This window comes from Podarcis filfolensis (assembly GCF_964270895.1).
Source record: "Podarcis filfolensis genome assembly, chromosome: 9".
Classification (NCBI taxonomy): domain Eukaryota; kingdom Metazoa; phylum Chordata; class Lepidosauria; order Squamata; family Lacertidae; genus Podarcis; species Podarcis filfolensis.
Window position 1 is genome coordinate 62,303,731 of NC_139610.1, and position 15,874 is coordinate 62,319,604.

A 15,874-nucleotide genomic window follows, 5' to 3' on the forward strand; every position below is an offset into this window, starting at 1 on the left:
CTGTGCACATGTTGATTGCACAAGAAATAACCTTAAGCTGTTGGGGGCTTCGAGGTGTAGAGAATGGCAGAAATAACAAATGGATACCAGAATGCACCAGTGTTTTTCCATAGATGCTGGAATATTTCACCCGGAGCCATGATGACCACCCACATTTGTTTTGGGGATGGTAGTTTGCATGACTATTTTGGAAGATGCTCACCTAAACCATTTCTTTATTTATGAAATTTGTTTCCCTCTCTTTCCATTAAATATTGCAATGGAATTAAAAAACAGAACCAATAAAATGAAGCGGTTAAAATAACCAGCATCTAAACCAGTAAAAACCAGCAGCAGAAACAAGAGGTTCCATGACATTCACACAAGCCACTAAAATTCCTAGGGGAACGGGTATGTTTTGAATTGCCGCTGAAACAACAGTAGTGTAGGCGCAGTGCTATTTTTCTAGAAAAAGAGGCGGCAGAACTCACCACAAATGCCTCACTTGTTCTCTTATAATGGCAATGGGGCCTACCTGAGTGGAGCCAGAATTGAGTTCCGGTGGAAAAAAGCCCTGTGTAGGTGTCATCCATACCTCTGGGGGAAGAGCATGCCGAAGTCTGGGGGGCAAACACAGAGAAGGCCCTATCTTGTTTTACCTTTGTCTGTGTTGTTTTGAATAACCAGAAGTCTCTCTCTTAAGTTTCTTGTTTTCTGTCTCCTTCCACCTTGCCACAAGGTTTTCTGTTCATAGACTTTAGAATAATAATAATAAATTAATTACTAAATACAGTGGTACCTCAGGTTAAGTACTTAATTCGTTCTGGAGGTCCGTTCTTAACCTGAAATTGTTCTTAACCTGAAGCACCACTTTAGCTAATGGGGCCTCCCACTGCTGCTGTGCCGCCGGAGCACGATTTCTGTTCTCATCCTGAAGCAAAGTTCTTAACCTGAAGCACTATTTCTGGGTTAGCGGAGTCTGTAACCTGAAGCGTATGTAACCTGAAGCGTATGTAACCTGAGGTACCACTGTAGTAGCTATCCTGGTCTCCAGCTCCATATTGGGAAGCAACATGCATTTCACTGAAGAGACCTGCGTATTGGGCCAAAAATACATGCTGTGTCCCATGATTGGCGCCTACACAGAGGGCAGGGAAAGAGGGCGTTGGCAAAAGCAGGGGATACGAGGATGCCTTAGGGCAGTGGTTCTCAACCTGTGGGTCCCCAGATGTTGTTGAACTACAACTCCCATCACCCCTAGCTAGCAAGGCCAGAGCTCAGGGATGATGGGAGTTGTAGTCCAACAACATCTAGGGACCCACAGGTTGAGAACCGCTGCCTTAGGGGAAGAGGAGACTGGCTCTGAGGGTGAGGATCACCTGGAAGAGGCTTGCTCGGGGGAAAGTGACAGGGAGGACGAAGACTGCAGGAGTTGGGAGGGACCTTGCAGAAAGCAGCAGCAGGGACTCGGTGGAATGAATATGGGACCGGTGGAAGAATTGATCAAAGCAAGAAAGGTTGCCCAAATGCCCCCCTCCCCACCACTACTGTCACCTCAGCCCGTAGGCAGGCAAGGAGGGAAGAAGAAGGGCATTGTTCGGCTGCGTGCACATAGCAGCTTGAAGAGAATGACAGCTAAACACAGGTGAGGAACGTCTGAGGGAATGCCAGGGAGAGTTACAGCTGAACCTAGGTGGAGAACGCCTGAGGTAATGTTCACAGCTGTGCCTGGCCCAGGCTAAGATGGGGCTGGAAGCAAAGAGCATGTGATCTCTGCACCTGCAGTTGACTCAGCTGACTGTAGCTCTCGCCCATCACTCCACCCTGGAAGGGTGCTCTGAAGAGAAAGCATCCCTCAGGCTGAAAAAAAAGTTCCCCACTTGGTTTTAACCACATAGGCCCGACCTTTTAAACTGGTACGATGAATTGACATGCTTTACTGCCACTTCTCTTTTCCCTTCATTGTTTATACAGTGGTACCTCGGGTTACATACGCTTCAGGTTACAGACTCCGCTAACCCAGAAATAGTGCTTCAGGATAAGAACTTTGCTTCAGGATAAGAACAGAAATCGTGCTCCGGCGGCACGGCAGCAGCGGGAGGCCCCATTAGCTAAAGTGGTGCTTCAGGTTAAGAACAGTTTCAGGTTAAGAACGGACCTCCAGAACGAATTAAGTACTTAACCCGAGGTACCACTGTATAAAGCTATGCATAAAAAAGAAGAAAATAAAAAGGTTCCTCTCTCCTGGTCAAAAGAGTGGCTGAGGCGGGATATGATTTGAAGTGGTGAACAAGGGAATGTTGCTTATGCCAAATCAGCTTTAGGCCTGTCTTTCCCCCAGCTGCATTTATTCTGAGCCCCAACAAATATGCATCTGGGTGTCCTGAAAGAGGAAGATTATCTTGGGGAGGGGAGCACAGGGAAGAAGAGGAAGGCCACGAGAAGGCTTAAGTTTCTCCCACCTTTGCACTTCAGAAGTTCAGCAAACCTATTTGGCCCTTAGACGTTGGGGCTCTATAAAACATCTAATTAGATCCATTTGATTCCTTCTTAAACTTTTGCTGTCCACAAGCCAAAAATCTCCTCAGAATCCTAGAATTATGGCCTTTGATTCCATGTGTATGTTGATATTATGGAGATCTCTCTTAATTGCTTTGTAAAAGCTTGACCTTGTGACAAGAATAATGCCCTTTTAGAGCTTTTTAATCTTCCAGGGTTAACGGTCCTGACTCCCCAGCCCCTCCAATCGTTTTGATCTCCCTAACCTCATTAGGAATGGATTTGAAATGCGGTCTCCAAATGCCCTACAGTTCTTTTTTAATCTTCTCAATTGGGCCTTGCTATGATCTTTGTTTTCTACTACAATTGGCTTAGTGCTTGGATTATCCCTGACATTTGGTCCTTTCGGCAGGTTCTTAACATCACGGTACCATGTATGGAGGGCCCTCTGTTACGTTTGAGGGCTGCTCTTGCCAAACTGCCTGATACCATCACATTGGCCGCGGTTTTAATCATTCATAAGATATGCGGTCTTAACCATTCTGGCAGTACCAGCCCAATACATTCTGAGTCCAAACGGTGCCCTACCCACAATGGCCAACACTTTAAAGCATCCTTCATCAATCTGGTGCACCTCCAATCTCCCATCAGCCCTAGCCAGCATGACCAATGGCCAGGAATGATGGGAGTTGTAGTCCAACAACATCAGGATGGCGGGTTAGAGAAGCCTTCATGTAGTCATTCAGTCATTCAAACACTTATCCTTGCCTTCAGCAGTCCCCGCCACCGCTGATATAGCCTTGTGTGCTCCAAGTACATTAGTATACCAATAGATACTTCATCAGCTAAAAAGAGAAAAAATGTTTACCATATATCACACTTTATAATACAGGAGTACCTTGTGTTACAAACTAAGGTTACCAGACATCCCCATTTCCCGGGGACAGTTCTCGGATTTATAAATCAGTCCCCTGATAAAATCCTCTCATTCCTACTGAAGTTGAAAAGTTTCCCCGGATTCATTGAAAAAAATCTGGTAACCTTATTACAAACACCTTGGGTTGCAAACACTTCGGGTTATAGACTCTGCTAGCCCGGAAATAGTACCTCGGGTTAAGAACTTTATCTCAGGATGAGAACAGAAATCGTGCAGTAGCGGTGTGGCGGCAGCGGGAGGCCCCATTAGCTAAAGTGGTACCTCAGGTTAAGAATGGTTTTAGGTTAAGAACAGACCTCCAGAACTAATTAAGTTCGTAATCAGAGGTACCACTTTAATAATAAAAAACCCTTCTCAACCAGGGTTTCCCAAACTTGGACTACAACTCCCATCATCCCTAGCTAGCAGGGCCAGTGGTCAAGGATGAAGGGAATTGTAGTCCAAAAAAAGGCTGGAGACTCAAGTTTGGGAAACCCTATTCTGAACCTATTTGGGCTGCCTTGAATCAACACCCTTCTTCAAAGTTTGCTGCATACATCATCACAGGCCACTGCCAGTTATGCTACTTATTTTATCATTAATATTATTTTATTAATGATATCAATATTATTTTATTTCAAATGTAGATCATGCTAAGAAACCAAATAATAAAAACACACTGGGGCTGCAATTCTATGTCCCAGGCTTGGGAGGAAGCCCCTTTGCATTCCAGGAACTTACTTCCGAGTAGATATGAATAGAATTCTATTGCACTGTAAAAAAAAAGAATACAAAAAAAAAAAAACACCAAAACAATCGTGCACCCACAAAATACATAGCAGCAGATGAGACCTCAGTAAAACAGCCATAATCCGAAAAATAAAAGTCAATTGCAAAATATAAACAGCTTGAGCTGATTTCAAATGCCTCCTTAAAGAAAAAGGCACGTGTCTGGTATGCAGTTTCTCAGGCTGCAGCAGGTTTAACCTGCTAAATTCCAAAGTTCTATATGAAACCATGATAACTTAATATGGTGCTTGTGGTGGTTTTTAGCTGCTGGAGGGTGTTTCGTTGCTAACGACAAGTCCAATTTTCAGAAGGAATTTGATTTGTATTTGTCTTCAATTTTGTAGTTGACAGCTAGTGATTTTTGCACTCGACTGTATGTGATATAACACTGCTGTATATTTCGTTTATGTTTCAGATCTGTGTTACCATTTTCCTGGCAGCAGTCGTAGGTGCCATATTCTTTGGGGTAACGAATGACACTACTGGTTTGCAGAACAGGTGAGCAATCTGGGGGTTGTGTGAGGAGAAAATGGCGGCAGTTTTTGATTCTAGAGAAATCTTCAGACTTCTTAAGCCAGTGTGGTGTAGTGGATAAGAGCAGTAGACTCGTAATCTGGTGAACCGGGTTCGTGTCTCCGCTCCTCCACATGCAGCTGCTGGGTGACCTTGGGCTAGTCATACTTCTCTGAAGTCTCTCAGCCCCACTCACCTCACAGAGTGTTTGTTGTGGGGGAGGAAGGGAAAGGAGGATGTTAGCCGCTTTGAGACTCCCTAAAGGGAGTGAAAGGCGGGATATCAAATCCAAACTCTTCTTCTAAGAAGATACGAAGATCAGGCTGGATCAGGCCCATGGCCCATCTCATACCAGCATCACAGTTTGCCTGTGGGAATCCAGCAAGCAGGATCTGAGCCCAAGAGCCCATTCTCCCCTCCTGTGGTTTCCTGCAACTGGAAGCATGCAGAAGCATTGATGCCTCCCATTTTGAAGCTTGAAATTTAGCTCTTGTCAATTGGAAAACACAGCCTGTAAAACAAATACTAGCTTCTGCTTGGACTTTATACATCTCTTTTATTCTTTAACTGGATAGGACTGCTAACCAGCCAGTATCTTAGCGCTCCGTCTTGTAAAAGCAGGCGATGGCAGCTCCTCCTTTAAATTTCTGACTTCCACCAGATGTCAAAGAGAAAAACAACTACCAGATTTTTAGAAGACATCTGAATGCAGCCCTGTTTAGGGAAGCTTTTAATGTTTAATAGGTTATTGTATTTTAATATTCCATTGGAAGCCGCCCAGAGTGGCTGGAGAAACTCAGCCAGATGGGCGGGGTATAAATTATTATTATTATTATTATTATTATTATTATTATTATTATTTATTTGCAGGGTACTGGCCCCTCCCATTCTGCCTCAACTTACCTCCCAAGGGGATAGTATCTTTAACATAAATTGGCAGCTACCCAAGGGCATACACTGTAAATGCCTGTTTTCTACCAGAAATGGAGGTTACAGCTCTTTTCCCGGTGGGTGAGGCAGTGGTGAAGATGAGAACATGGGGTCGTCCAAGGATGAGCTTGCTAAGAAAGTGGGTTTCTGGGAGGAAAGAGGATCCTTTTTGTGAATATCAAATATTTTTTCAAAGGCTTTACAGTGACAACCCGTATTTCCCCCCCATAGAATTGGTGCTATGTTCTTTATGACCACCAACCAGTGTTTCAGCAGCATTTCTGCTATTGAACTTTTTGTTGTGGAGAAGAAGATATTTATGTAAGTAGAACACTGCTGAACAGGCAACACTGTATATTATTATTATTATTATTTACCTTATTTATTTGTTTATTTTATTTATTTATTTCAAGAATCATCTTTCTTACCCACCCTTCACCATAAGGTCCCAAGGCAGGTTGCAATTTAAAAACGTAATTATTAAAACGAGTTCAAAACATATTAAAGAGTCACAGGAATAGGGTGGGTCCTAATATATAAGGCCAGGAAAAGAGGGTGCATCTTCAGCATGAGAAAGAAAGGTCCCAGACACACCTCTGTGGAGAGGTAATTTTAGAGTATAGGGTTTTTTAATGTTTGATGTCTTACTATGTTTTTATATCTGTTGGAAGTCGCAGAGTGGCTGGAGCAACCCTGGCTGGTGGGTGGGGTACAAATAATAAAATTATTATTACAGCATAGGGTCCACCCTCTTCCAGGCCGCTCCCCCCCCCAAATTCTGAGGGTAGCGAACTACCAAGACTTCTACCCTATGCTGATCTTAACACCCAAGAAGTTCTAAAGGGAAGGAGACAGTCTTACAGTCTAACCCAAACTACAATTTCCAGCCTCCCCTGAGAAGAGGAAGTAACTGTTTTACATCTCTGGTCTGCATGACCCCAATGTATATTTTTATGGTAATTTTTTTTAAAAAAACGATTTAATCCTAGCATAACATTTTCTTGAAAGACTGATAAATAAGACTGAACAGATGTACTTTTTTATTTTTTGGATGATTTTATTATGGCAACATCAAAGTTTTGCCAAACTGCATACAATGTATCTTGGTTGTTTATTGTGTGAAATTATTTGAGTACTTTTGTACTGTTTATATTCATAGACATGAGTACATCAGCGGATACTACAGAATTTCTGCATATTTCTTCTCAAAGCTAATGGCTGATTTAATACCCATGAGGACTTTACCAAGCATTATCTTCACCAGCATTGTGTATTTCATGTTAGGTAAGTATGGTGTCCTTGAAGCTATACAACAGAGCTTGCCAAGTGGATCCTGCAACAAAATTTTGTCGTGTGCAAATGCTCCTGTTCAGCTTTCCAGCCCGTCAACCCTACGCACTAGGATATTCCATCCCTCTGTCACCAGGGCTTTTTTCCAGCTGGAACTTGCCAGAACTCGCACCTCTCAGGTGGGCGCTATTGCCATTATAAGAGAACAAGGGAGGAGTTCATGGTGAGTTCCGGCACCTCTTTTTCAAGAAAAATAGCACTCTCTGGCACCCAAATCAGATAGGCATTATTTCATGACCGCTGCCATGCTTTGTCCTCACTGAAGTGTTTTGGAGCTTTGTTTTGAATTCAGTCCTTTTCGTTTCTCCCACTCTCCTACTTTTTCCATACTTCCGCAAACCTGAGATGTACGAGGGCAGAGTGGGATGGTGGTTTCACCCAGCGGTTTATCGCTGGTGAAACCGCGGCCGCTCTGCTTCCAGTGCCCATCGGCAGCTTGTTGCTCTCTTGGTGCGCTAGGCGCTGGTTGCAGAGGGATTCTGGAGGCAGTGGTTTCACCCGCAATATACCGCTGAGTGAAGCTGTCTGCCCCTTATATCGGTCCAGGGCGATATATCGCCCAGGCTTGTTCCAAAGGCCAAGTAATGTCTGAATGGGCCATTGGCAAGTCACGCTCTTTCAGCTTTCCACCTAAAACTAAAATAATATGAGCATCCTCATATTATTTGTTGTAAAGCTGCACAAGGAGTAGAAAGCATTTCGCCCATGCAGACGTTATTAAATATAAGGATGCAACATCATGAAAATAAAGTGTATGCAAGGTTTATGATGTGTAATAAACTAGTAACATGGTACAATATTTGACTGTATATTCTTCGTCAACAACACGCTTTTTCTTTTCGATCTCTAAGGTCTAAAGCCAACAGCAGAGGCCTTCTTTATCATGATGTTTACTCTGATGATGGTATCTTACACAGCGACTTCTATGGCGCTAGCAATTGCCGCAGGACAGAGTGTTGTGGCTGTAGCAAATCTACTCATGACCATCGCCTTTGTTTTTATGATTGTGAGTATCCTTAAATGGTTGCTAGGAAGTTGCTGGCATTGCAGCAGCTAGGAAACTGAATCAGGTGGGTGCCCCCTTTTTTTAATAACTAAAACTTTATTGCCGGAATCACTTTTTATTGAGTTTTATAAACAAGGACCACAGGAATAGTAAACAATACAAATAAATAGACCAAGTATTCTCATGTCATTTGTCTACCGCAAAATTAGCATAATAAATTTGCAGTACGATCTACAACATAGGGTTCATTATTAGTGGTCAGTGTGTAAGTTCCTGGTTCCTGAATTGGTTTAAACAAAAACAACGGGGAAACAAGATAGAACAGAGTTAACAGATAACATTCAACATCACATAACTAAACGCCCTTGTGGTTGTGCTTAGATTAAGTATGAGAAATGGTCATTTTTCCTCTTATGAAGCAATATAAAGTATTGGTAAATTGATGGACGTGGGAAGGGGTTTCAAAGTGAAGCTAATACTTATGTTTAAATTTAGATCAATCAGATTGAACCAAATGCTGATGGGGGCTGGGATGATTCGTTTCCTGGAATACAGTGATACCTCGGTTTAAGAACAGTCCTGTTTACGAACCATTTGGTTTACGAACTCCGCAAAACCGGAAGTAGTGTCCCGGTTCGCGAACTTTACCTCGGTCCAAGAATGGAATACAAGGCCTCATTAGGGAAAGCGCGCCTCAGTTTAAGAACTTTCGGTTTAAGAATGGACTTCCAGAACGGATTAAGTTCGTAAACCGAGGTACCACTGTACTTGCATATGTTATGAAATTAAACCACACTGGAGTAAAGCCATCTTTCTTGATCTGTCCGTGTGTCAACCGCAGTTTATTTGTTAAATCTTTCAAGAAGGGCTGATTCCCAAACAGTTTTGTACCAATTTCTTTCCATTGTCTGGTTATGTTGCATCTCACTCCTTGTAACAAAACGGCTTATTCTTTATTATGTAAATCCAGATCGTTGACTACAAAGCATCATTGGATTAAATTTTTAATTATGGTTTTGTCTGCAGATTTTCTCTGGGTTGTTGGTAAATCTCACCAGTATACTGCCTTGGCTTGCCTGGCTCCAATACTTCAGTATACCTCGATATGGGATGACAGTAAGTGCTTCATGCGAAGAATCATTTCCTCCCAAAAAGTAACTATTCTACCTATAATGGTGAAAGACAAACTAATCAGCTCAAGCCCTTGGAAATTCTGCCCCATAATTAGACATATATATTTGTTGCTTTTTGAGTTTTATAGGCTTTGCCCCCAATCCAGCTAAAGTGAGTTGTGACTAAGGTTACAGCCGTAAGCATACTTGCTGGAGAGTCTATCCACTGAATCTAGGTCATACTCCTGAATAAACATGCATAGAATTGTGTTGTAAGATCCACTGAAAGCAAAAGGACATATCACTTTCAACGTAATCCTGAAGCCGTCTGCAATGCCTCGGTTAACAGCTGCCCCTAAAGTCGACCTGGGCTGAAGCACTTCATGGATTGCTGGAACATTTGCATACTAAGTCACTTAGAATCATAGAATCAAGAGAGTTGAAAGGGACTGTAAGGGTCATCTGCTCCAACCCTCTGCAATGCAAGAATCTTTTGCCCAATGTGGGGTTTGAACCCACGACCCTGGGATTAAGAGCCCCATGATCTACCGATTGAGCTGTTCCAGCTGTAGTAATCTGGGCTGAAGAATAGCTTCCTTTATACTCACCACCACAAAAAAGTCTACAGTCTGGGAGCCACCAATTTCAAATAAACCTTACCCCCATTATATGGTTGTAAATAAGAATAAACGTGCAAATATATATGACACTCTCCCCAAATGCTCAGAGCATTTCACATACAACCTTTGTGTTCCTTACAACAATATTAATCCCATATTGCAAATGGAAGAGGGAATGTTGAATGACAGTGGCTTGTCTGATATCACCCAACAAATGTCATAGCTGAAGTGAGGACTAAATCAGCAAAACAAACTCGCAGCTCATTTTCTATCCTATACTAGCTAGAAAAGAGTAGTCTGCACACTACAACATTTTTACATGAAACTACACTGCAACAACTCTCTTGCTGCTACTATGCCTTTATATCATTTTTTCTTCTTGCTTTCAAAGGCACTGCAGGTTAATGAACTTGCTGATCTCAATTTCTGCAATGTGAGCATGAATGAAAATTGGAGCAATTCTAACTGTACAGATCTCAGCAAATTACAGATGTAAGTAAAATATATTTTCATTCTAACTAGATCTAACCCAATTAGCGGGAGGCATCTACAAACCCCCACAAGAGTGCTGTTCACATTAATATGACGACTGCATTCAGACATACTGAATCATAGTTTAATGCAATGTGAATGGACCTAGGTGAGCCCTGGGTTTCATTTGCTTCCCTGTCCCCTCAAAAAATGGTCACTGTTTTGGATGCCTCCTAGAGGAAGAAAGGCATTAGAAAGAAATTGCTATGTTACTGTTTTGACACTACACTATTTATTAAAGCAGTGGTACTATGAATGGTTTTAGCCTAATCCCTTTAAATGAGGAATTCTGGAAACCCCTGAGCCAAATCAGGTCAGAGGGACATTTCACTACACTGTATACATCTTATTTCATTAAGTACATACAAAAAACAGCTGTCTTAATTGCAAGTTAATTCATAACCATGAAACCAGGATCATGCTTACTGCCCACTCATAGGCATATGGAAAATCCATGCATAGTCTGTAAGCTTTTCTGTGCTGAATTTAATCTCGGTCATGCTGGGTGGCCCAATGGAACATAGGAAGTTGATTTATACCTGGGGGGTGGGTGGGGCTGATGTGGTCTCACCACCACTGCCCAAGCAGATCCCTTCCCCCAAATGATCCTACTAATTTTGCAGTAATGTCAAAAAAGAAGTTAAAATTATACATCACTGGGGTTAGGTGGAGAAGTTTTTAAATCTGCCAAACCCAGTACAGTGGTACTTTGGGTTACATACGCTTCAGGTTACATACGCTTCAGATTACAGACTCCGCTAACCCAGAAATAGTACCTCAGGTTAAGAACTTTGCTTCAGGATGAGAACAGAAATCGTGCTCCAGCAGCATGGCAGCAGCAGGAGGCACCATTAGCTAAAGTGGTGCTTCAGGTTAAGAACAGTTTCAGATTAAGAACGGACCTCCGGAATGAATTAAGTACTTAATCCGAGGTACCATTGTACCCTGATGGGAAGGCAAATTGCCTATTCCTTGGGTATCAGACCGATCAGCCGTGGAGTGCAGAGGGGTCAGTATCCCTCCTCTTCAGCTGACCAGATGAGGATGGAGGTTGTATTCTGTGTGGTGTCTACCTTCATTCTTAGCCCAACCTACTGTTGCCATGTGGTCCCCAGAGCGTTGACTAAGGATAGGTGCACCCTTAGGCCAAAAAGCTTAGCTATCCTAATGAATCAGAGCAGTGGTCCATGTAGCTCAGTGCTGTCTACACTGATGGCAGTGGCTCTTCAGTTTAAGATAGGGAATCTTTTCCTGCTCCACTATAGTAGATGCCCAGGACTGAAACTGGGACCTTCTAGGGTGGCGCTGTGGGTTAAACCACAGAGCCTAGGACTTGTCGATCAGAAGGTTGGCAGTTCGAATCCCCGCGACGGGGTGAGCTCCCGTTGCTCAGTCCCTGCTCCTGCAAACCTAGCAGTTCGAAAGCACATCAAGTGCAAGTAGATAAATAGGTACCGCTCCGGCGGGAAGGTAAACGGTGTTTCCATGCGCTGCTCTGGTTCACCAGAAGCGGCTTAGTCATGCTGGCCACATGACCCGGAAGCTGTACGCCAGCTCCCTCGACCAATAAAGTGAGATGAGCGCTACAACCCCGGAGTCGGTCATGACTGGACCTAATGGTCAGGGGCCCCTTTACCTTATTTTACCATTGGCAAAGGGCTATGTGCTTTTTCTGTGCTAAGCTGCAAAGTCGCTGGCTACTTCTGGAGGGGAGGGGAACACTTATAATACGTTGCAATTCTAGGACTAATTCTCAAAATGTCTACTTTTACTTCTTTGTAGGTGCACTGGAGAACAGTATCTCAAAAGCCAAGGCATTGAACCAACTGCATGGGGCCTGTGGCAGAACCATGTTGCACTTGCTTGCATGACCGTAACTTTCCTTACGATTTCATACATGAAGCTGCGTTTCATGAAAAAGTTCTCTTAAAAAGCAACAGCTTGGAAAACAGATCTATGATCCAGGCTGCCCTGGAGGTGTCATAAGTAGCAGAGCTAAAGGCATGACTATTCTCTTCTACTGGCAGTCTTATTTCTTTCTTAGAACACATAATGGAGAAAAACATTGCCAAACGTCTGCATTTGTAGCACACCAAAATATTCTCTTTCAATATTGCTATACTTATTTAGTGGCACCTCCAACTGCAAGCAGGCAAATGCCTGAACAGTTATTTGCAACTAACATGATCCAATCAAGACTGACCACTTGTAAGCTCTGTAAATTTCAGTGGAAGAGAGTTCATCATGTGTTTAATTCTCCAACAGAAACCAATAGGGTATAAAGTGTTTTAAGTTTGGAAGGATGAATATTTATTAGAACTCAGAATAGTTTTTGAGAGGTTTGCCCTCACATTTTGAAGTGTGTAAAGGCAAACAGATTCAACTTGGGAAGAAACTTGGGTTTTTAAAATGAAGCCCTTTTCATTCACAGGGCTTTGGAATACAACTTCTGCTACTGCTTTGATAGCACTTTTGGTGTGTTTGGAGCATGTCACACAGATTAGCATTACACCCATGAACCTTCCCTTATGTTCGGTGCATGAATGGAAGGAGGAAAGAACATGACTGAAATTTCACCCCCCAAATCCCCTTTCTGGCCCTGTCCCCCTGGTGTCCATGCAGTTAGCATGGTGTTTGGAAAGTAGAGGCTGTCATGCATACTGTTGCACATGGACACAGACACACACACACACAAACACAGAGAGAGAGACCTTCCTTTTCAGACACTGCACAAAACATTGACTTCGGGGTGGAGGACTTCATGTGTTTACTGAACGTGAGCTAGAGTGTCATGTGAAAACCCGTTAAGCCAGTGTATCAGATATGCAAAGCAGCATATACTAGGATCTCAACAAGGTTTGCTTCATTTTATTTTTAAGAAAAGCAGCTTTGGAAGATAGGGTGAATGTGTGTAGAGATTAAGAGGGGCAGAGAGCTGGGAGAAAGGATTATTTTCTTCACTGCAGGTTACGCCCCCCCCCCCCCCGCCATGGCTTCTCATCCAGTGTTTGGAATCAGTTTGCCCACTTTCATTTAAATCAGAATTCAAGCTATTATTTCATTGCATGTAGTTTGTGAAATATCTTCTTTCTCTCCCCCCCCTGCCCCAAATAGGAGCTAGTCAAGGAATTAGCGTATCTCAAATTTAATTTAGAAATGCTTTTATTTAGGGCATCCTATGAATGGGAAAGTTTTGCATATGAATTGTAACTAAATAGTTGAACAATAACTGCTTATTATACACTTTATGAAAAGGATCGTGTTTCTTGAAGTGCAATCGGTTACAGATAACCCAGTATTATGGTTAATGATTTTTTTAAAAAATGTTAAATATTTCCTTTCTGTTATGTAGCCTCTTTGCCCCATTCTGAGTTTAGGTTAGGCGGCAGAACCTCATGAGCTGAGTTGGACCCTGAATGGCTTACAGCTTTATCACTTCAACTCACCCTCAATCTACTTCCATCTCCGCTGTGTGCTGATATTCTTAATGATACGTGTGGGCCTTAGGGAACAAGGGCAGACCGTCATCTTACACTTGTACAGCATTTTGTTTCTGTAGGTACCTTGAAAATAAACAAACAAATAATATCAGATGCAGTGAATGTGTTTTGGCTTCAGCATTTTCAGACACAGGACCCACCTTTTACACATACATGCCTTTGAGGACCCATTTTTTAATCTTAAACCATATATAGTGGTAAGTGCTCCTGTTGCGACCCACCTTGGATCAGGCTATGTATGACCCAGTAGCTGGTCCTGACTCACCAGTTGAGGACCAGTGGATGAGTGCAAACTGCTGCTCCCTAAAACAGTGATGCTGCAAGCTCTGGCCACTTCGGTGGAAGTTCAGGGTTTCCCACTCATCAAAATGAGCAAGAGTACTACCAAAAAGCACCAGGTTGGGTTTACCACATTTTAAAGTACCATTTAAAGAGCAGTCAACACCATATAAGCATCATTGGAGGTCTTGCTGTAGTGTTGGCTTCTAGGTGCTGACTGATTTTGTCCTTGGTTTAGCATAGATAGAGATCTAGAAATAATAATAATAATAATAATAATAATAATAATAATAATAATAATAATAATAAACAAACAAACAAACAAACAAACAAACAAATTTATTATTTGTACCCTGCCCATCTGGCTGGGTTTCCCCAACCACTCTGGGCAGCTTCCAATAAAGATAAAAATACATTAAAATGTCACACGTTAAAAACTTCTCTAAACAGGGCTGCCTTCAGATGTATTCTAAATGTCAGGTAGTCATACCTCGGGTTGAACATGCTTCATGCTGAGCGCGTTTGAGTTGTGCTCTGCGGCAACCTGGAAGTAACGGAGCGCATTACTTGTGGGTTTTGCCGCTCGTGCATGCGGAGACGCTCAAAATGACGCCACGCGCATGCACAGACGCGGCGAAAAGCAACACGTGTGGGCGCAGACGTACAGTCGCTAGTTACGTTTGCTTCTGGATGTGAATGGGGCTCTGGAACGGATCACGTTCGTATCCAGAGGTACTACTGTAGTTGTTTTATCTCTTTGACATCTGATGAGAGGGCGTTCCACAGGGTGGGTGCCACTACCGATAAGCCCCTCTGCCTGGTTCCCTGTAGCTAAACTCTCTCTTTATGTACCGTAAGAGCAAATGGAACACATTTTAATTAACACTGCAGTAACATACCTAATCCACACTGCTGGATATCATATTCTTTTGATCTTTCCTCCTTCCGGATAAAATAAACAAACTCAATAAATAATAACTACAGCGGTACTTCGGGTTAAGTACAGTGGTACCTCGGGTTAAATACTTAATTCGTTCGTACTTAACCTGAAACTGTTCTTAACCTGAAGCACCACTTTAGCTAATGGGGCCTCCTGCTGCTGCCGTGCCGCCAGAGCACGATTTCTGTTCTCAGCCTGAAGCAAAGTTCTTAACTCGAGGGACTATTTCTGGGTTAGCGGAGTCTGTAACCTGAAGCGTATGTACTGAGGTACACCACTGTAATGGTGTTAATTGTGAAAAAGAACAATGCATGGGGGGGCAGGGCTGGCACAAGCCATTTTGGCACCTGAGGCAAACCACAGAATACTCACCCCCTGCACTGGTTCCCACTTCAGGGGAGAAGAAGGGGTGAGTGAAGATCGAAACCAGAAACAAAGGAGGGAGAGCCAGTGGTGGTACATTGGACTTGGACCTGGGAGACGAAGGTTCGATTCCCCACTCGGCCATGACACTGACCTTGGGCCAGCAACTACCTCTCAGCCTAACCTGCCTCACAGGGTTGTTGTGAGGATTAAATGAGGGGCAGGACAACTAGGCAAGTCCCCTTGGAGCTGCATGGAGAAAAATGGTGGGGATGTAAATGCAGAAAATAAAAGATCCTGCTGACCTTGTCGCCTCACCTTGTCCCATGGGGGCGGGGGCAGCCCATATAACCCAGAGACAGGAGCCCCCCCCCTCCCACTAGTGTAGTAAAGGGGGAGGGGCTCCCTCCCAATCAAGTAAATCAATTAAAAAAAATTGAGATTCTGCCCCCCCACCTAACATAAATCCTAGCTTAGCCCCGTCCATTATGTCTATTTTTGTGCCCCCCCCCCATTTTGCCGCCTCCCGCGCTCGGGCCACACACGC

At 43.2% G+C, this 15,874-nt stretch overlaps 1 protein-coding gene and 1 long non-coding RNA gene across 3 annotated transcripts in view; one reads left to right on the plus strand and one right to left on the minus strand.

The window, feature by feature from the left end:
• Positions 1-12,443, plus strand: part of LOC310742224 (broad substrate specificity ATP-binding cassette transporter ABCG2-like) — a 32,324-nt gene extending 19,881 nt beyond the window's left edge. For both annotated transcript variants that reach the window (XM_083571321.1, XM_083571322.1), the window contains exons 10-16: positions 4,599-4,681; positions 5,858-5,947; positions 6,786-6,910; positions 7,828-7,982; positions 9,009-9,098; positions 10,106-10,206; positions 12,028-12,443. In XM_083571321.1, the coding sequence (XP_083427447.1) occupies positions 4,599-4,681; positions 5,858-5,947; positions 6,786-6,910; positions 7,828-7,982; positions 9,009-9,098; positions 10,106-10,206; positions 12,028-12,175 (792 nt within the window). In that variant the 3' untranslated portion in view covers positions 12,176-12,443. The remainder of the gene's footprint in view (positions 1-4,598; positions 4,682-5,857; positions 5,948-6,785; positions 6,911-7,827; positions 7,983-9,008; positions 9,099-10,105; positions 10,207-12,027) is intronic.
• Positions 8,078-14,250, minus strand: LOC310742521. The gene is made up of 2 exons (XR_014538499.1): positions 13,692-14,250; positions 8,078-9,149 (listed from the first exon to the last, which is right to left on the minus strand). It is a non-coding gene; the product is annotated as an uncharacterized lncRNA (long non-coding RNA).
• Between the last annotated feature and the right edge of the window lie 1,624 nt (positions 14,251-15,874).